Below are 17165 nucleotides of genomic sequence, written 5' to 3' on the forward strand. Positions count from 1 at the left end.
TATACCAACAATTAAAAATCCTTCAAAAAAAACCGAAAAAATTACTATCAGTTTAGAACCACCATCCCACTCTTCAAGTACGATTGAATATTGTTCTTCATTACTTTCTTCTATAACAAAAGTAACAGCTCGTGAAGAACCTGATCTAAGTTGCAAGACGGAAGATGAAGATGTAAGTAATGAAGTTGAAACTGAAGAAGAAATCAAAGAATTAGAAGTTGGTGTGAAAAAAAATTTAGTAGGTTTTATTGACATTTTTAAGGAAGAAAGTAGTTATATAGGGCCGGTTTAAGGCCATGGTGAGGGGGTGAAGCTTGGTCAAGGGGGCAGGGGTCGGGGATCAGAGGCTAGGTCGGGGGTAGGGGGGCAGAAATCTCGAAGTTTCTAGAACTTTCGAGATGCATCTAGAAGTTTCTAGAAACTTCCAAAATGACGTCATCGAGCATTCTAGAATGTTCTTCAATACGACGTCAGGCTCAAGATGCTTCTGTGTGACGTCATCTAAATAATTGATAATAATATCAAATATTCAAGAATAATAATAGTGATAAATGATAACAATAATTAATCAATAAATATATAATAATTAAAAAAATAAATAAAAAAATATTAATGTATAATCGTAATAATCAATAAATAATTAAAAAATAATATTACATGTGACCTTGAAAGTATTTTTTAAATTTTTTAAAAACGAGAAAATATAAAAAATGTATCAATGGAGAGAATATGAGTAAGAAGGTAGCTGACGATGCGTTCCCCACTCTATCCGTGAGAAACATTCATGTGCCCACTCCCACAGTATGTACAACCCACCCACTACATTGCGTGACCGCTCCTCCCGTACAAATGAATGCAATTAAAAAATAAATGCAATCAAAAAAAATAAATAGCGTAAGCACGTTACTCGATTGTTATATTAGAGGCCCGTATAATTTCCGATGAGATGTCTCATATGTCAATTGAGTAGCCTTGAAATATCAGTATGTTGTTGACTTAATAATTTTTAATAGGCGGAATAAAATAGAATATTATAATTACTAGCAAATAACTAAAAATCAGGAAAGCAGATTAATATTAGAAGACTGTGATAATTTCCGATAAAAAATAGCCTTCGATCAATCCAGAAACTGAAATATTAATCTGCCTACGTGATTTTTAAATTATTTAAACTGATAGTCATATGAGAAAGCGCAGAAGTCTCATATGACAATTGAAATAAAATATATTTGAATATTGTCGGCAAATTGTTGACTACCTTATTTTGTAGATAATGAGTAACCTTGAAATATAAAATGTGCATCGCAAAAATACTGAAAAAAAAATCACGTAGGCGGATTAATATTTCAAGATTGTTTGATTATTACATTTTGAAGACCATAATATGTTTTCAATGAATATATTTTCATATGATAGTTAAACAGTTTCGAAATATGATTTTAAAATCTATTTACTCAATAATGTTTAAATATGCGAAATAGAAAAAAGTTTAATAATTCTTCTTAAATAAAAAAATCACGATTGATCAGCCGAGAAACTTTGAAATATTAATCTGCGTTCGTGATTTTTAGACTTTCCAAACTGATTGTCATATGAGTTTCCTGCACTCATATGACGTTTGGAATGAATTTATTTGAATATTGTCAACAACCTGTTGACTTTCCATATTTTTTTGATAACGATCCCCTTTTTTCTATACCCTCTTTCTTTCTATATAAAGATCTACAAGTTATTCCTCCCATCATTACTTAATTTAACGTTGCTCAATTAACATAACAAAAGAAAAGAACAAAAAATACAAAATGTCAGGGTAAGTGAATATTGTAATTTTTTTTAAACTGTTTAAATGAGAAGTTCTCTTTTTTAATTTTGTTTTTTTTTTAATTATTTTAAAAAGTGTTTCAAAAGTGTTTAAATATTCTTTTTATTTTTATTTACGTTTTTTTTTTTTACAGTGACTGAAAGTGGATTAATCGTTTTCTGTGAATGAATAATTTAAGTTGACAATTAGTTTTTTAATTTTCTCAAATTTATTGAATGAAATTCTTTAGTTTTAAAATGTGATTGATATTTAGTTTTTCTTAAGAAAAGTGATTGAGTGATTGAATAAAATTTTTTTAGTTTCGATATTGTAAATATGTTTATAGTACTTTATTTTTTTATTTTTTTGAGAGAATGTTTATAATTTCCATTGTTGTGATAAAAGAATATGATTGATATTCAAAATTTTTTTTATAAGAAGTAATTAAATGGAAAATACGTTTTTAAGTTTTAAATGATTTTTTCATTGGATGATGCGTGTGCTTTTTCAAATTTTCGAATGAATGACTGAAAATGAGTAGTTAAATGGCTAAATTGTAGGAAACTAATTAAATAGCTAATGCATTTTTAAATTTGACATGATTTATTGTTTTTTGAATGATAAGTAGTTGAATGGCTTAAATTGTAGGAAAGTTATCAAATAGAGAATGCATTTTTGAATTTCAAATTATTTATTTTGTTTTTGAGTGTACTTTAAAAAAAAAAAAGTTTTATTGATTGAAAACAAAATTATGTAAAAACACAATATCAGCGGTCCATAGTAAACTGTATATTTGTAAAAAATTTTTTTTATCATTTGATAAAAAAAAAACGTTCTGTAGAAGTGATTCAAAATGAGTACGTTCGATTTATGCGCGCAGATGGCAAAGTTCCAGTGATTCTTTCAAGAATTCCGTGTACGTTCTTAACGTACATGTGCCGCTTTAATAATCGTACAATGCTCGTTTTCGATCCGGATTCGAATTATCGGTGGCTACAATGCTCGTTGAATAACATACAAAGTTTACTTATTTGCATCGCATTGTGTTTGCATATAACTTTCAATTAAATAATTACGATAATAAATTAATTTTTCTTTTTTGAAAAATTCGTGATTTCCAAAAAAAAACAATCGATTAGTTAGTGTATGGTTGTGATTTTTTTTTTTCATGATTGAATGGCAGTCATTATTAATTATTAATTATTAATTCATTCATTATTTTTTTTTTTTTTGTATTTGAATAATTAAAATTTTTGGTTTCAGACTCCAAGTTCTTTATGTGGATGACGAAGATCCAACCATCAGGGCTTGGATTCCCGCTGAACGGCTACATGAAGTAGATAATGAAACTTTGCTTTTCATTATCAAAATTTCAAGAAGAAAGCAAAAAGAGCAGTTGTGAATATAAAAAATAATGATGAGTACTGTTTTTTATATGCAGTCACAGCAGTTCTGTATTCAACTCGATCACACAGTTATCGTATGACATCATACCCAGATTTTAAGACAATTTTAAAATATGATGGTATTGATTTCCCGATAATATTACGTGACATTCCAAAATTTGAGATTATGAATGATTTATCTATCAATGTTTATGATATTTATGATAAATGTGAAATAGCACCAGTATATTTGAGTAAACATAAATCATCAAAACCCACAATTCATTTACTTATTATGAATAGTGGATTGTCAACTGATGAACCAATATTTCATTTTGCTTGTATACAAAATTTATCACGACTTGTCAGTACACAAATTTCAAAAAATAATGATAAAAAGTGGTTGTGTGATCGTTGCCTCTGTCATTTCAAAATTAAAAATTCGTATAAAAAACATTTAGCAGATTGTGAAAATAATAATAAAGTGAGAATGATTTTACCAGAAGAAGGTGAAAATATATTAAAATTTAAAAATCATCGATTTAAAGAACCAGCACCATTTGTCATCTATGCAGATCTTGAATGTATTTTAGAACCTGGAGAAAATGATTCAGACAATCATGTACCGCACAGTGCTGCATATTATTTTCATTGTACATATGAAAAATCTCTGTCAGAATTTATGATACGACGTGGTCCTGATTGTATAGAGTGGTTTGTCAGAGAACTTCAAAAAAGAACTCAACAAGTAAATGACATTTTGAATAATCCAACGCCAATGAAGCCTCTTACTCAATAACAAATCATGGATTTTCAAACAGCTCAAATATGTCATATTTGTGAAAAAGAATTTTTACCGACAGACATCAGACACCATGATCACTGCCATTACAGAGGCCATTATCGTGGAGCAGCTCATCCTGGATGTAATGTCAACTATACAGATTCACATACACTACCAGTAGTATTTCATAATCTCTCAGGTTATGACTCACATTTTTTTTAAAACCTCTAGCAAACATGTTTGAAGGCTCAATTAGAATTTTACCAATCAACAAAGAAAAATATATATCTTTCACAAAGGAAGTCAAGTATCCATGTTCAAATGAAAGAGGTAGCCAACTAGTGAATTTAAGATTTATCGACTCTTATAGATTCATGGCAACTAGTCTCGATAAACTGGCTTCAAACTTGTCTGATGATAATAAAAAAATTACTAAACAATACTGTGAAGACTTTGAAAAATTTCAGCTATTAAAAAGAAAAGGAGTATTTCCATATGAATACATTAATAGCTGGAGAAGACTAGAAGATATAAAGTTACCATCAATTAACGAATTCTATTCAAGATTAAGCAACAGTAACATTTCACATGACGACTATCAACATGCTGAAACAGTTTGGAATAAATTTAAAATTAAAACGCTTGGTGATTATTCAGATTTATATTTACGTACAGATGTTTTGTTATTAGCTGATATTTTTGAAAATTTCCGAAAAAACTGTTTGTCATCATACAACTTGGATCCTCTCCATTACTATACAACGCCAGGATTCTCATGGGATTGTATGCTGAAATGTACTGGTGTAGAATTGGAATTACTAACAGATGCTGAACAACTTTTATTTATCGAGAAAGGAATACGAGGTGGAGTAGCTGTATGTCCGAATCGTTATGCAAAAGCCAACAATCCATACATGGGTAATGAGTATGATACAATCAAAGATGACTCATACCTCATGTACTTTGATGTTAATAATTTATATGGAATGGCAATGTCACAACATCTTCCATACGGTGGCTTTGAATGGGACAATAATCAGTGGTCTTTAGAAGACATTTTATCAACACCTGACGACTCTTCTACAGGCTACATTTATGAAGTCGATCTTGAATATCCTGAAGAATTACATGAACTCCATCAAGATCTTCCATTGTGTCCAGAGCACAGAATGCCACCTAATTCTACACAATGCAAACTGATGACAACTTTTTATTTAAAAGAAAAATATATTATTCATTATAAAAATCTCAAACAATATTTAAAACTCGGTATGAAACTATTGAGAATTCATCGAGTTCTCAAATTTAAACAGTCATCTTGGTTGAAAAAATACATAGATTTGAATACGGAAAAAAGACAAGAAGCAACAACTCAATTTGAAAAAGATTATTATAAACTTTTGAATAATGCTGTATATGGAAAATGTATTGAAAATGTAAGAAAGCAAAAAGATGTTAAAATGGTCACTAGATGGGAAAACAGATATGGTGCTAAATACTACATTCAACAACCAAATTTCCATAGCCTTACAGTATTTGGAGAAGACATTGTTATTATTGAAATGAATCGAGCAAAAATTCATTTCAATAAACCAGTTTATGTAGGATTTTCAATACTTGATATATCAAAAACATGTCTATATGATTTTCATTATAATTATATAAAATCTAGGTTTGGTAACAATGCAAAATTAATGTATCACGACACAGATAGTTTGTTATATAATTTCAATTTTAATATTTATGAAGAAATAAAAAAAAATTTAGATAAATTCGATACTTCTGATTATTCTCGAGATAATAATTTTAAAATGCCTCGTGTAAATAAAGTACTCGGATTAATGAAAGATGAAAGTTGTGGAAAAATTATAACTGCTGTAACATCTTTTCCAGTTTTTGATTTTATTGGTATAGCCCATGCAAATTTTGAAAATATATCAATAATTGTGAGCAAATATTTATAGATTCGGTCAACAGACGTATAAGCTTGCATATCAACAAGATCTGCTTGCCAAGTTTCATCCAATCCTTCAATGTCAACATGACGACGAGTATAATTTCTTCGAGCAGGTCTGTGTAGTTCATGAGCAACCACTACTTTTTTATAATCCATTAGAACGATTTTCAAGTAACCTCAGACGATTATCCAAGATTGTCAGTTTTTTTATTATTTTAATCTCCAAATTTCCAATTTCAGTGCTCAATGTGTTGATTGATTTTTCGAAATTTAGTTTGAAATTATCAAAGGCTCTATTCGACGAAGTTAACCTGGACTCCAGTGTCTGAATAGATTCTATATTTTGAAGTGAAAGACTTTGTGCTGTCTTAAATTCAAGACGATAATTCTTAATGAACTCTTGAAATTGAGACTGAAGAGAATTGGCTATTATATTATTATTATCAACATCATCTCGTAGAGATTTATTTAATTGATATAAAATTCGTGTTTCTTCTTTTATAATTGTCTTAGTAATTTTAACAGATGTTGCATCATTTGATTCTAATGGATCAGCAACATTACACAATCGTTTATTATTTATATTATAATGTCCATCCGATGTTCGTTTGAAACCATCACCTGGAGGACCTCGAACACTTTGTAATGAAATTTTATTCTTCGATTGTCGTCCGAAAATATCAATACTCATCTTGACAGCTGGTGAGCAACTGAGCTCAAGCCTCATATGCATATAAATTAATATATAATTCCAGCTTCCCTCAATTCTTTAATTATAGAAATGATTTCATTCGTATGACTGGGATTGCCAGCTGCCTGCGAAGCCAATATTAATCGGAGACCATCTACAAGTTCGTTGGGATCATCCCAATAAACGTAGTCGAATTTGTTACTTTTGTTTGTAATCTTATAACGAGGTAACGATGTGCCAGTTTTTGTTGAGGATTTCATGAATGGTGAAATATATTTTTCATACTTGGCATTTGTTTCTTTTCTCAGTCCACCATTAGGTTTAAAATATCTATACTGAGCATTTGTTAATTTAATAATTTTAATAAAATTTTTTTTAACATCACTATTTATTAATGGGTCATCAACTTTATAATTGAAAAGAAGTTCCAATAAACCTGGTGTCTCTTGATAAGTTTCATCTTCAATGAAGATGTTGTTATTTTCAAATTTAATATTTGAGTTTCCAAACATAAGGTTATTATCAAGTTTCAGTACTAGAAATCCTGTTGCTCGACCTTTACTAACATCGACTTTTTTCATATATTTTTCACTATTTTTCGAAAAAGAAGTATCTAGTGTAGAAGATGTTTGATCAAGTGACTTTCTTACAGGATCCTCATCAAACTTATCAAAAGATTCATAAAAAACATCATTATCATCATCTTCCTCTTTTTTCACAACATCATTTTCAAGTTCATTCTTTACTTCATTTTTTATATCACTTGTTGTTGTTTGATTCACCAATTTTTCTAAAGGTGTTACAATAGGCTTAAATATATCACTTGCATATTTTTCTGAAACGTCTTGATTCATTTTTAACATTTTATGTTTACGTCGTATTGCATCGCTAGCTTTTGTAATCTGATACAGATTATTTTCTTCTTTATCGAACATTTTACTCGTCATGTTGATGCTCTCACACTTACTGCATAACTATTTTCATTTTCAAAGTTCTTATCAATTTATAGTAATAAAACAATCATATCCTTTACGATACCGGCCGTTATTAATTTCACTGTCCTTATTGATAACAACGAATCCATGCTTATCGCTATCCCAACAATTCAAACATAAATTTCGGAATTGAGTATACGTCATGTCAGTGTTCACATGATCATTAAAATATGTTTTAAATTCATTTCATCTTGTCGAAAAAGTACAAGAAAGTTTGCATTATCTCGTACTAAATGTTTTGGTATACGTGCATAAGTTTGAGAAAGATAAAAACAATCAACATTTTGATGACGTCCCATACAAAAATAAGCTCTGATATTGTTTTGTTTTTCACACATAACATCATCAAAAATCATTATTGAATTTGGATGAGCAGCTTGAGGTTCAATTACACTTTCATTTTCATTGAATGGATAATAACCAATACATTTCGTAGATTCAAGTAAATTCTCTCAGAACTGATATTTTGGTTGATTTAAAGATTTCGAATAAACATATACATTTTCAAATCGTAGCCCATTTGGATGAATAATTATAGCTAGAAGAGCATTTGTTTTACCACAATTTGAGGGACCACAAAAGATTCTTCGCACACTATTAGGTAAAAGTTTACCATGCCGTTTTTGATTTTTTTTACTTGAACTTTGTTGAACAACACCGTCAAAATTAACTACTAGTAATTTGACATTCTGCTCAGCAAACTCCATGTTTGCGACTGACTATTCTTCTATAGATACCGAGTTTTTATAGATTTGGCTTTAGTCTTGAAAACATTATGATTGTGCACAGACGTTTCAAAAAAAGTGGTAAAGGTCTTATCAATACTTTAATTAACAAACTTCCTATTGAATTTCATATCCGGGCTATCAATACTGTGGACCAGGTACTAAATTATCAAAAAGGTTAGCTCGAGGTGATCCTGGTATAAATCTATTAGACGCTGCTTGTAAACAGCACGATATTGCTTATTCTGAAAATCGAGATAATATCAAAGTCAGAAATCGAGCTGATAGAGACCTCGCTGAGAGAGCTTGGAAACGTGTACTTGCAAAAGATTCTTCCATAGGTGAAAAAACAGCTGCTTGGGGTATAGCTAATACAATGAAAGCTAAATCAAAATTGGGAATGGGTCTGAAAAGAAAGACGAGAAAAACAGGGAAAAAAACATCATTTAAAAAAATTATAAACCTATCAAAAAAATTTATTAAACCAGGAAAAAATCCTATCAAGTGTGCACTTGAAGGTGCACGTAATGCTATAAAAAAAGCAGGAGGGCGAGAAAGAATTCAAATGCCACGTATTCTACCATTACCATCAAAAATAGGTGGTTTTTTACCGTTCATAATGCCACTTTTCGCTGGTTTAAGTGCTGTTGGAGCATTGAGTGAGGGTGCTGCTAGTATAACGAAAGCAATAAATGATGCTAGTGCTGCCAAACAGCAATTCGAAGAAAATAAACGTCACAACACAAAAATGGAAACAATTGCATTGGGTAAAGGCTTATATCTCCAACCACATAAAAAAGGAATGGGTTTATTCTTAAAACCAGCAAAAAACATGTAAAGCTACCACATCGAGCACTCACAAATATTGATCTTATAAAATATGCTAAAGCTATGAATATTCCATACTTTAGAGGAGTTTTCATGAGAAATGATTTACCAACTACTAAACCATGGAAATATGAATTAGCCATTATAAATCTTGATGATAACGATGGCTCTGGTACTCACTGGGTAGCATATGAAAGAAGAAATAATAAAGTCATTTATTTTGATAGCTTTGGAGATTTACAACCACCTAAAATCTAGTAAAATATCTCGATGTTGGTAGCATTCAATATAATTATCAGCAATTTCAAAATTATGATACAGTAATTTGCGGGCATTTATGTCTAAAATTTTTGACTGGAGAGCTATAAATACGATTACAAACAAAATTTGTTTATCAGTCATGGATGACTCGTTTACGTTGACGTTGTCTGGAACATCATCAGTGCTAGAAGCACAGTATTATCCACTAATTGAATTATCACCTGAAAAAAATTATGTTGTCGGACTTGTCGAGTTACTTACTTTTCATTCGGTACCTAATATTGATTTACATAACAATAAATTTTATATTGGTTATGAAAGTGAAATTATTCTATATATACCGACAGGAAGTTATGAAATCGAAGACATTGAAAAATACCTTCTGCAAATGGTCTCCATAAGTTTTAAACCAAATAATAGTGAACTGTGTTGTGAAATTAAATGTGATCGTCCGATAAATTTTATTCCTGAAGATTCTATTGGAAGATTATTAGGATTTTCACCTCAAATCTTAGAACCTAATGTAATCATAAATCTGATTTACCAGTGACAATATTGAAAGTGAATGCTTTACGTGTTGAATGTAATATAACAACAGCATATTTAAATAATCAACAAGTTCATACTATACATGAATTTTTCCCTGGTGTTCCACCAGGATATAAGATCATAGAAGTACCTTCACATGTCATTTATCTACCAGTCGCTGTCCGAGTTTTTTTTTTTTTTTTTTTTTTTTTTTTTCTTCAAGAAGCTGAATACATCATCTTCAGCTAAAAAATGTAGATCAAGACGGAGATTTAGTAAATTTCCGAGGAGAAGTCATAACAATGAAACTACATGTGAAGAGTATAAAATAATGGGTATTGTCTTTCAAAAGAGAATAGTTGGAAACAATTATATAAATAAACCAACATGTCAAAAACTCATCAGTCATCATCAGACAGTCAGAAAACTAACACGTCGAAACGTTCAGTTTCTCAAGAGTCTCAATCTCAAACTACGTCAAATAAAGTGATAGTAAAATTGTGTTGTTTTTTTTGTTTTATACCATGGAAGAAATCCTAAATATTCGAAATTCGATTATTTTTGATGAGTCTATAGCTCATTATGAACTCCATGCTCATCAACTCTCTGGAGCGCCATCTTTCAATAATAATGATGAAATAAGAATTGGAATTCAACATCAAGATCTGTGCGTACTACCATCTAACAGTACTCTACATATTCAAGGAAAATTCACAAAAAATGATGGAGCCGCTGTTGCAAATACTACAAGTCTAGTAAAAATGGCTATTGCTCATTTATTTGAAGAAATCCGCTATGAAATAAATGCTGTTGAAGTAGATCGTAGTAAAAATATAGGACTCACAACTCTCATGAAAGGTTATGTATCACTCACACCTAATCAGAAAGCACTATTGGAAAATTCAGACTGGACTGATTCTGCTATCAATAATGCCAATGGATTCTTTGATATATCAATACCATTGAGCTTACTACTTGGATTTGCTGAAGATTATTGTAAAGTGATTACTAATGCAAAACATGAACTCATTCTTACAAGATCAAATACTGATACCAATGCATACCTAAAAACAGTAGCAGCAGAGACGGCAAAAATTGCTATTCAAAAAATAGAATGGGTTGTACCATATATTCGAGTATCAGATAAAGTAAAAATTCAACTATTAAACTACATATCAAAAGATCCAGCTATTTCACTGAGTTTTCGAGCCTGGGAGCTGTATGATTACCCTCTACTTCCTGCAACTTCAAAACATATATGGAGTGTCAAAACATCAACACAACTCGAGAAACCAAGATATGTGATTGTAGGATTTCGAACTGCACGTAAAAATCAAGCTGATAAAAATGCAAGTCATTTGGATCATTGCAATTTGCGAGATGTGAAATTATTTTTAAATTCACAATCCTACCCGTATGGAAATTTGAATCTTGATATAAGCAAGAATCAATTTGGTATGCTCTATGATATGTTTACAAATTTCCAATTATCATACTTTGGAAAGGGGCAGAACCATTATTAACAAAAACGGAATTTTTAAATCAAGAACCACTTGCTGTTATAGACTGTTCTAAACAAAATGAATTTCTTAAAAGTGGACCTGTGGATATACGTTTGGAAATCGAATCAGTTGAACAGTTTCCTGATGATACATCAGCTTACTGTTTAATTTTACATGATCGAATTGTAGAGTACAAACTTATCAGTGGTTCAGTACGAAAATTAATATAAATAAGAGAGAAAAACGTAAAAATCTCTCATCGATCAATCGTCTTTTGGTGAAACAACACGAAAAATATTTAAAAGCAAAGATAAATCTGCTAAGGAAAATTCAGATAAAACTTGTTTGTTGAATGAAGTACGAAAATTGGTGTAAATAGGAGAGATAAACGTAAAAATCTCTCTTTAATCAATCGTCTTTTGATGAAACAACACGAAAAATGTTTAAAAGCAAAGATAAATCTGCTAAGGAAAATTCAGATAAAACTTGTTTGTTGAATGAAGAAAAAGAAAAAAAATTCAATGAACCAAAGTCATATAATTGGGGAGAGAAGAAGCCAAATCAATATGAAAATATCAAATATGGAAGACTCAAGGATAATTAAGAAACAAGTTTCTTTCAATTCAACACCTAAAATTCATATGATGTATACATGGTTGTATGCATACAAGGCTGCACGACGTGGAGAATGGGAACAACTTGCTCGTGATCATGAACGTTTCAACTTGAGAATTCAACGATTGAGTGAAATTATCGATCCAATATTGATTAAAAAATGTGAAAAATTTTAAACAATATAAAATAAATCTTTTTTTATTAAAAATTAAAAAAAATTGATGTTTTTATTTAACCTTTATCAAATATATGAATGAGATAGAAAAAAATTTACAACAAAAAAATTATTTGAAAAAAAAGATATATTTATTTTTTCTGTTAAAACAAAAAAATTATTTGAAAAAAAAGATATATTTATTTTTTCTGTTACAAAAAAATTATTCTTCCATTTCATCTTCTATATTTATCTCTTCTTTTTCTTGAATGCGATTTTCTAATTTTTCAGTTTTATCCCACAGCTTGAATAACTCGCTTATAAGTTGTTCAAAGTCAGTACATGGTGATTTATTGAAATATTTTTCAACGAGTTGATGAAGATCTGTGACCCATGGTCGTTTTGTAGACAAAAAAATCAAAGGTGCTTGATTATTGTGACATGTAAGTACTTCTTCATGTGTGTCAACATTGAAATCTTGCTTTAGAAATTCCATATTTTCCCAAAAGCAACGTAAATCTTCATGAAAAGTCTTTAATTCACTGAATTCATCAATGTATGATGCATTTGATGATAAAAATTGTAAAAAAATTATAGATTCACCCCAGCAATGTACTTCCAATAACCTAAAAAAAAAAAAAAAATGAATTTTTGAAACCGGATGACATATTAATTCAAGATTATCAATTATGGATTCATAAAATATACTTACATCGATATGTACTAGTGTTTCAAATTCAAAACGTTTTTTACAGCACAGTTTATATGTTTGATTTTTTCATATTCACATTTATGATTTTCATAAATAGGTATTCGTACTGTCTTCAAAGATAGACAACCGTAATCATGAAGATCAATCACTGGTTTTGAATAATCAAGAATATTTTCTAACCACTTTTTCTTTTCTAATCCTTTGACACATATAAACTCAGCCGGTTTTAAAATTTCAGTCATTTTTTTTTATGTTTTTTTAAATGATACATCACCATCCCCCCACTTCAGACCATGCCAATTTCGTGTCAACCAATTGTTCATCAATTGATATTTCTGTGGTACATCTTTCCATGATCCAGGTGGTTTGAATAGTATATGATTGATTCGTTCATCATGCAAACTTATGCTTGCAAATTCTTTCACAACAAACTGATCAGGTAATTGAAATCCTTGAATGTCAACGATCATTGCCATTTTGATAAAATGTTATGGACAAAAGCGGTTGATCACTGAATTTTTTTTTTTAAATGTTTCAAGCACGATAAGTGTCGTAAGACTAATTTTTCAAACGAAAAAACTTGCATTTTTATAAGACTCACCCCACCAAAGTAAGTAATCGAGACTATTCTAGAATTTTATTCAAAAATATTCGATATAAAACATTCTAGAATTTTCTCATAAATATTTCTGGTTGTAAATAAATTATTTTGTATGTTAATAAATGACGTTACATTTTAATATATGACATGATATTTTAATAAACTGATACTTCCATGAAACAAAATATTCAATATCACAATTTAATAATCCGATATGAAAAATATTTCCTAGAATATTTCTTATTATTGCCAACTATTTTAAGAAATATGACGTTATAAATAAATAAACATGACGTCATTGAAGAACATTCTAGAATGCTCGCTGACGTCATTTTGGAAGTTTCTAGAAACTTCTAGATGCATCTCGAAAGTTCTAGAAACTTCGAGATTTCTGCCCCCCTACCCCCGACCTAGCCACTGATCCCCGACCCCTGCCCCCTTGACCAAGCTTCAACCCTTCACCATGGCCTTAAACCGGCCCTATATAACTACTGAAGAAAATAAATACCCAGAGGGTTTTCCTGTGCGTGAAACAAATATGTTTGGGATAGAGTTAAATAAGGAGAGTTTGAGTACCCTAAATAAAAATGCACGCATTGACGATAATGTTATTAATTGTTATTTTTTGTTACTAAAAAATTATGCTCAAACAAAAAGAGAAATCAGTATGTTAACAATCCCCTGCTTAGTTTTAAAGTCTTTGGTTGATTCTGAAAATATCCAACTAAATCATCTTGCATGGGCGAAAAAAATGAAAATCTGGGAACACCGAATATGACTATTACCAATTCATAGGCAAAATCATTGGACATTATTAGTCGTATTTCCTGAAAAAAAAATGATGGTATATCTCGATTCGATGAAAAATGAAATTCCAGAGGTATTGCTATCTGGAATTTGTGCGTTTATGAATTTGATTCCAAATACAATTGAACGGAAAGGAATAAAAAGTGAGATAAATTGGAATCGATGGACATGTTATGAGCCTAAAGATATTGCGGACCAACGGTGGATAAAGGGTAGTAATGATAATTGCGGAACACACGTCATATCTTGGGGTCAAATTATTAGTACGGGAATACCGTATCCATTTCGTGAAGAAGATATAAACGTTGCACGCTAGAATCTTATACGGTAGTACAACATCACGGGAACAAAACGAAGAAGTACAAGATAAATTAATGACATTATTGGCTGAAACAACCACTAGTATTTCGAAGCCGCCATCACAAATTGGAAAAACTGTTCAGGAACCACCATTAGGATTTAGCACTTATGAATTTCTTGTTGGAATTTTATATGAATTTCTCTAGCAATTGAACTCAATATTTATTACTCAAGAATGCATCGTTTATTTCTTCACTTCATTCATAATCTTGATATTTTTTTTTTTGCGTAGGAATTGCATCGGTTTTTTTTTTTTTTTTTTTTGTCATCTACAAATTTTTTATCATTTCTTCTCGTCCGTTACAACAAAGATTGGCATTTGGTATTGCGAAATTGAATATTGTGGATAATAAGATATTGGAGATAGAATAGAAAAAGTATTTTAAAAAAAAGTACAACCGTTTTGTACTAAATATAGACATCTGAGATGTTGAAATATAAATATTATACTTTAATGATATGATGAAGTTTTTTTGCTGTTGTTTTTAGTATGTAAGTTTAAGTTTATTTTATCTATACACTTTGTCTGTGATAAGAATGAGACTAAGATATAATCAGATTATTATTTATTTTGTATTAACGAATGAAAATCAATTGTTTTTTTCAAAACACGGAAGCATTGTTATTGATGGATAATAACATTTGCAATTACAACCTAAGAGTGGAGAACAATGATAATAAATGTACAACTGTGTTGTAATAGATATAGATATCTAAGATGTTGAAGACTAAATATATCTATTAATATAATCATTTTTTTTTATTGTTTCTAGTAAGCTCAAGTTCATCTTTTTTTTTTACACTACTTCTGTGATAAGAAAGTGACTATAAAAAATTAAAAGTCGTCAATTTATATTATCTAATAGTAGAATTTATTAATAATCAAGGAAATGAAAGAAGATGACATTTATTTAGTATTGTTATTAAGAGTTGGAAATAGTAAATAAAAATTACGATTTTAATTTATGACTGAGCCATACAGTACAACAGTGTTGTACCAAATTATTAAAGAAAATATCTGGAATGTTGAATATGAACATGAACTTTAATTTGTAACAGGTGGTTTTAATGCTATTTAAATTTCATTTAATATTCAAACTTTTGCAACCAAATTACTTTAATTTATTATTTAGGATTTTATTTAAATACTTTAAATAAAATAGAACACAAATTTTAAATTATTATTATTTAAACTATTTATTTTAACATTTAAATTATATGATGAATTATGAATTATTAAACAATATATTTTTCAAGTATTTGTGATGTGTCAAGGCCACATCACCAAGATAAATTTTTACAAGTTTTATTTTGCGGACGCAGTCAATGGTGGCCGGACTTGAAGTGTAGTTTTATATTTTACATTTTACAAACTAAATTTTCTCCGGTGGCACTTGTACAAGTTCGAGCGTCATCGGACTCATGTGCGCAGCAAAAGATGCAGTAGCGCAAATTTGTGTTATGCCACTTCCATCTCGTTACATCACCCTCCTTTTTTGTCAAGATTGTAATTATAATCTTAACAAAAACAATTAGCGTAATGCAAATTTATGTTACATAATCAGAGCCGGGAAGTTCGTCTGTTATTTCAGCTTGCCATAAATACCATGGCAACATGGTGAAATATAGTTTCAAAAAAAGACGATCTGAACCTCGTACATGGAAAAAATGGCCTCAAAAAATGGCCTTATTTTTTTTTTGGCTTCTTAAAAATGGCTTTAAAAAATGGCCTTATGGTTTTGGCCTCTTTTGGCCATTTTTTGAGGCCATTTTTAAGAGGCCAAAAAAAATAAGGCCATTTTTTGAGGCCATTTTAAAGGGCCATTTTTAAGAGGCCAAAAAAAATGAGGCTATTTTTTGAGGCCATTTTTTCCATGTACGAGGTTCAGATCGTCTTTTTTTTTAACTATATTTCACCATGTTGCCATGGTATTTACGGCAAGCTGAAATAACAGACGAACTTCCCGGCTCTGTACATAATCAAAAAAAAAAATAAAATAAGTTCACCCTCATACTTTGAACTTATACAAATATAATACTAAATATTTACAATCTAAAATTTCAGTTATCATGGATTAAAAAAAAGATGTGTGTTATTGTACGCACAGGGAAGTGAAACTTCTTCAGTAATTCTAAAAAATCGTAATTGAAAGATCTCTCGTTGCATTAATATATTTTTGACTAGTTGTCTTTTTCGCTCTCCTCTCGAGTGAACTATTATGTTCATTCAGTCATTAACAATTATGATAGAAATTTTTAAATTTATTGATTAGTTATAATATTAAGGTTCTATGTAAATGAAATTCTAATTTATAAACTCAACACAGAATATAATTTTATATAAATATTTATTTATTGAACAACTAGTCAGCTGAACACTTCTATTACTATTTGATGTACACTTTTTATTTTATGTATATACAGACTGTCCCATTTTAATTGGATAATGGATTTTTCTT

General features: G+C 29.8%; 1 protein-coding gene across 9 annotated transcripts in view; it reads right to left on the reverse strand.

The window, feature by feature from the left end:
- Positions 1 to 17165, reverse strand: part of LOC122859542 (glutamate receptor ionotropic, NMDA 2B) — a 414324-nt gene that overhangs the window by 68672 nt on the left and 328487 nt on the right. Inside the window, exon 16 of one of the 9 annotated variants that reach the window (XM_044163199.1) lies at positions 16031 to 16197. The exons of 7 other annotated variants lie outside the window; for them this stretch is intronic. In XM_044163199.1, the coding sequence (XP_044019134.1) occupies positions 16185 to 16197 (13 nt within the window). In that variant the 3' untranslated portion in view covers positions 16031 to 16184. Of the gene's footprint in view, positions 1 to 16030; positions 16225 to 17165 lie in introns of those variants that run through there. One more of the 9 variants, XM_044163200.1, reaches the window with a different exon arrangement.

The sequence above is a fragment of the Aphidius gifuensis genome, linkage group LG6 (genome assembly GCF_014905175.1).
Source record: "Aphidius gifuensis isolate YNYX2018 linkage group LG6, ASM1490517v1, whole genome shotgun sequence".
Taxonomy (NCBI): Eukaryota; Metazoa; Arthropoda; class Insecta; order Hymenoptera; family Braconidae; genus Aphidius; species Aphidius gifuensis.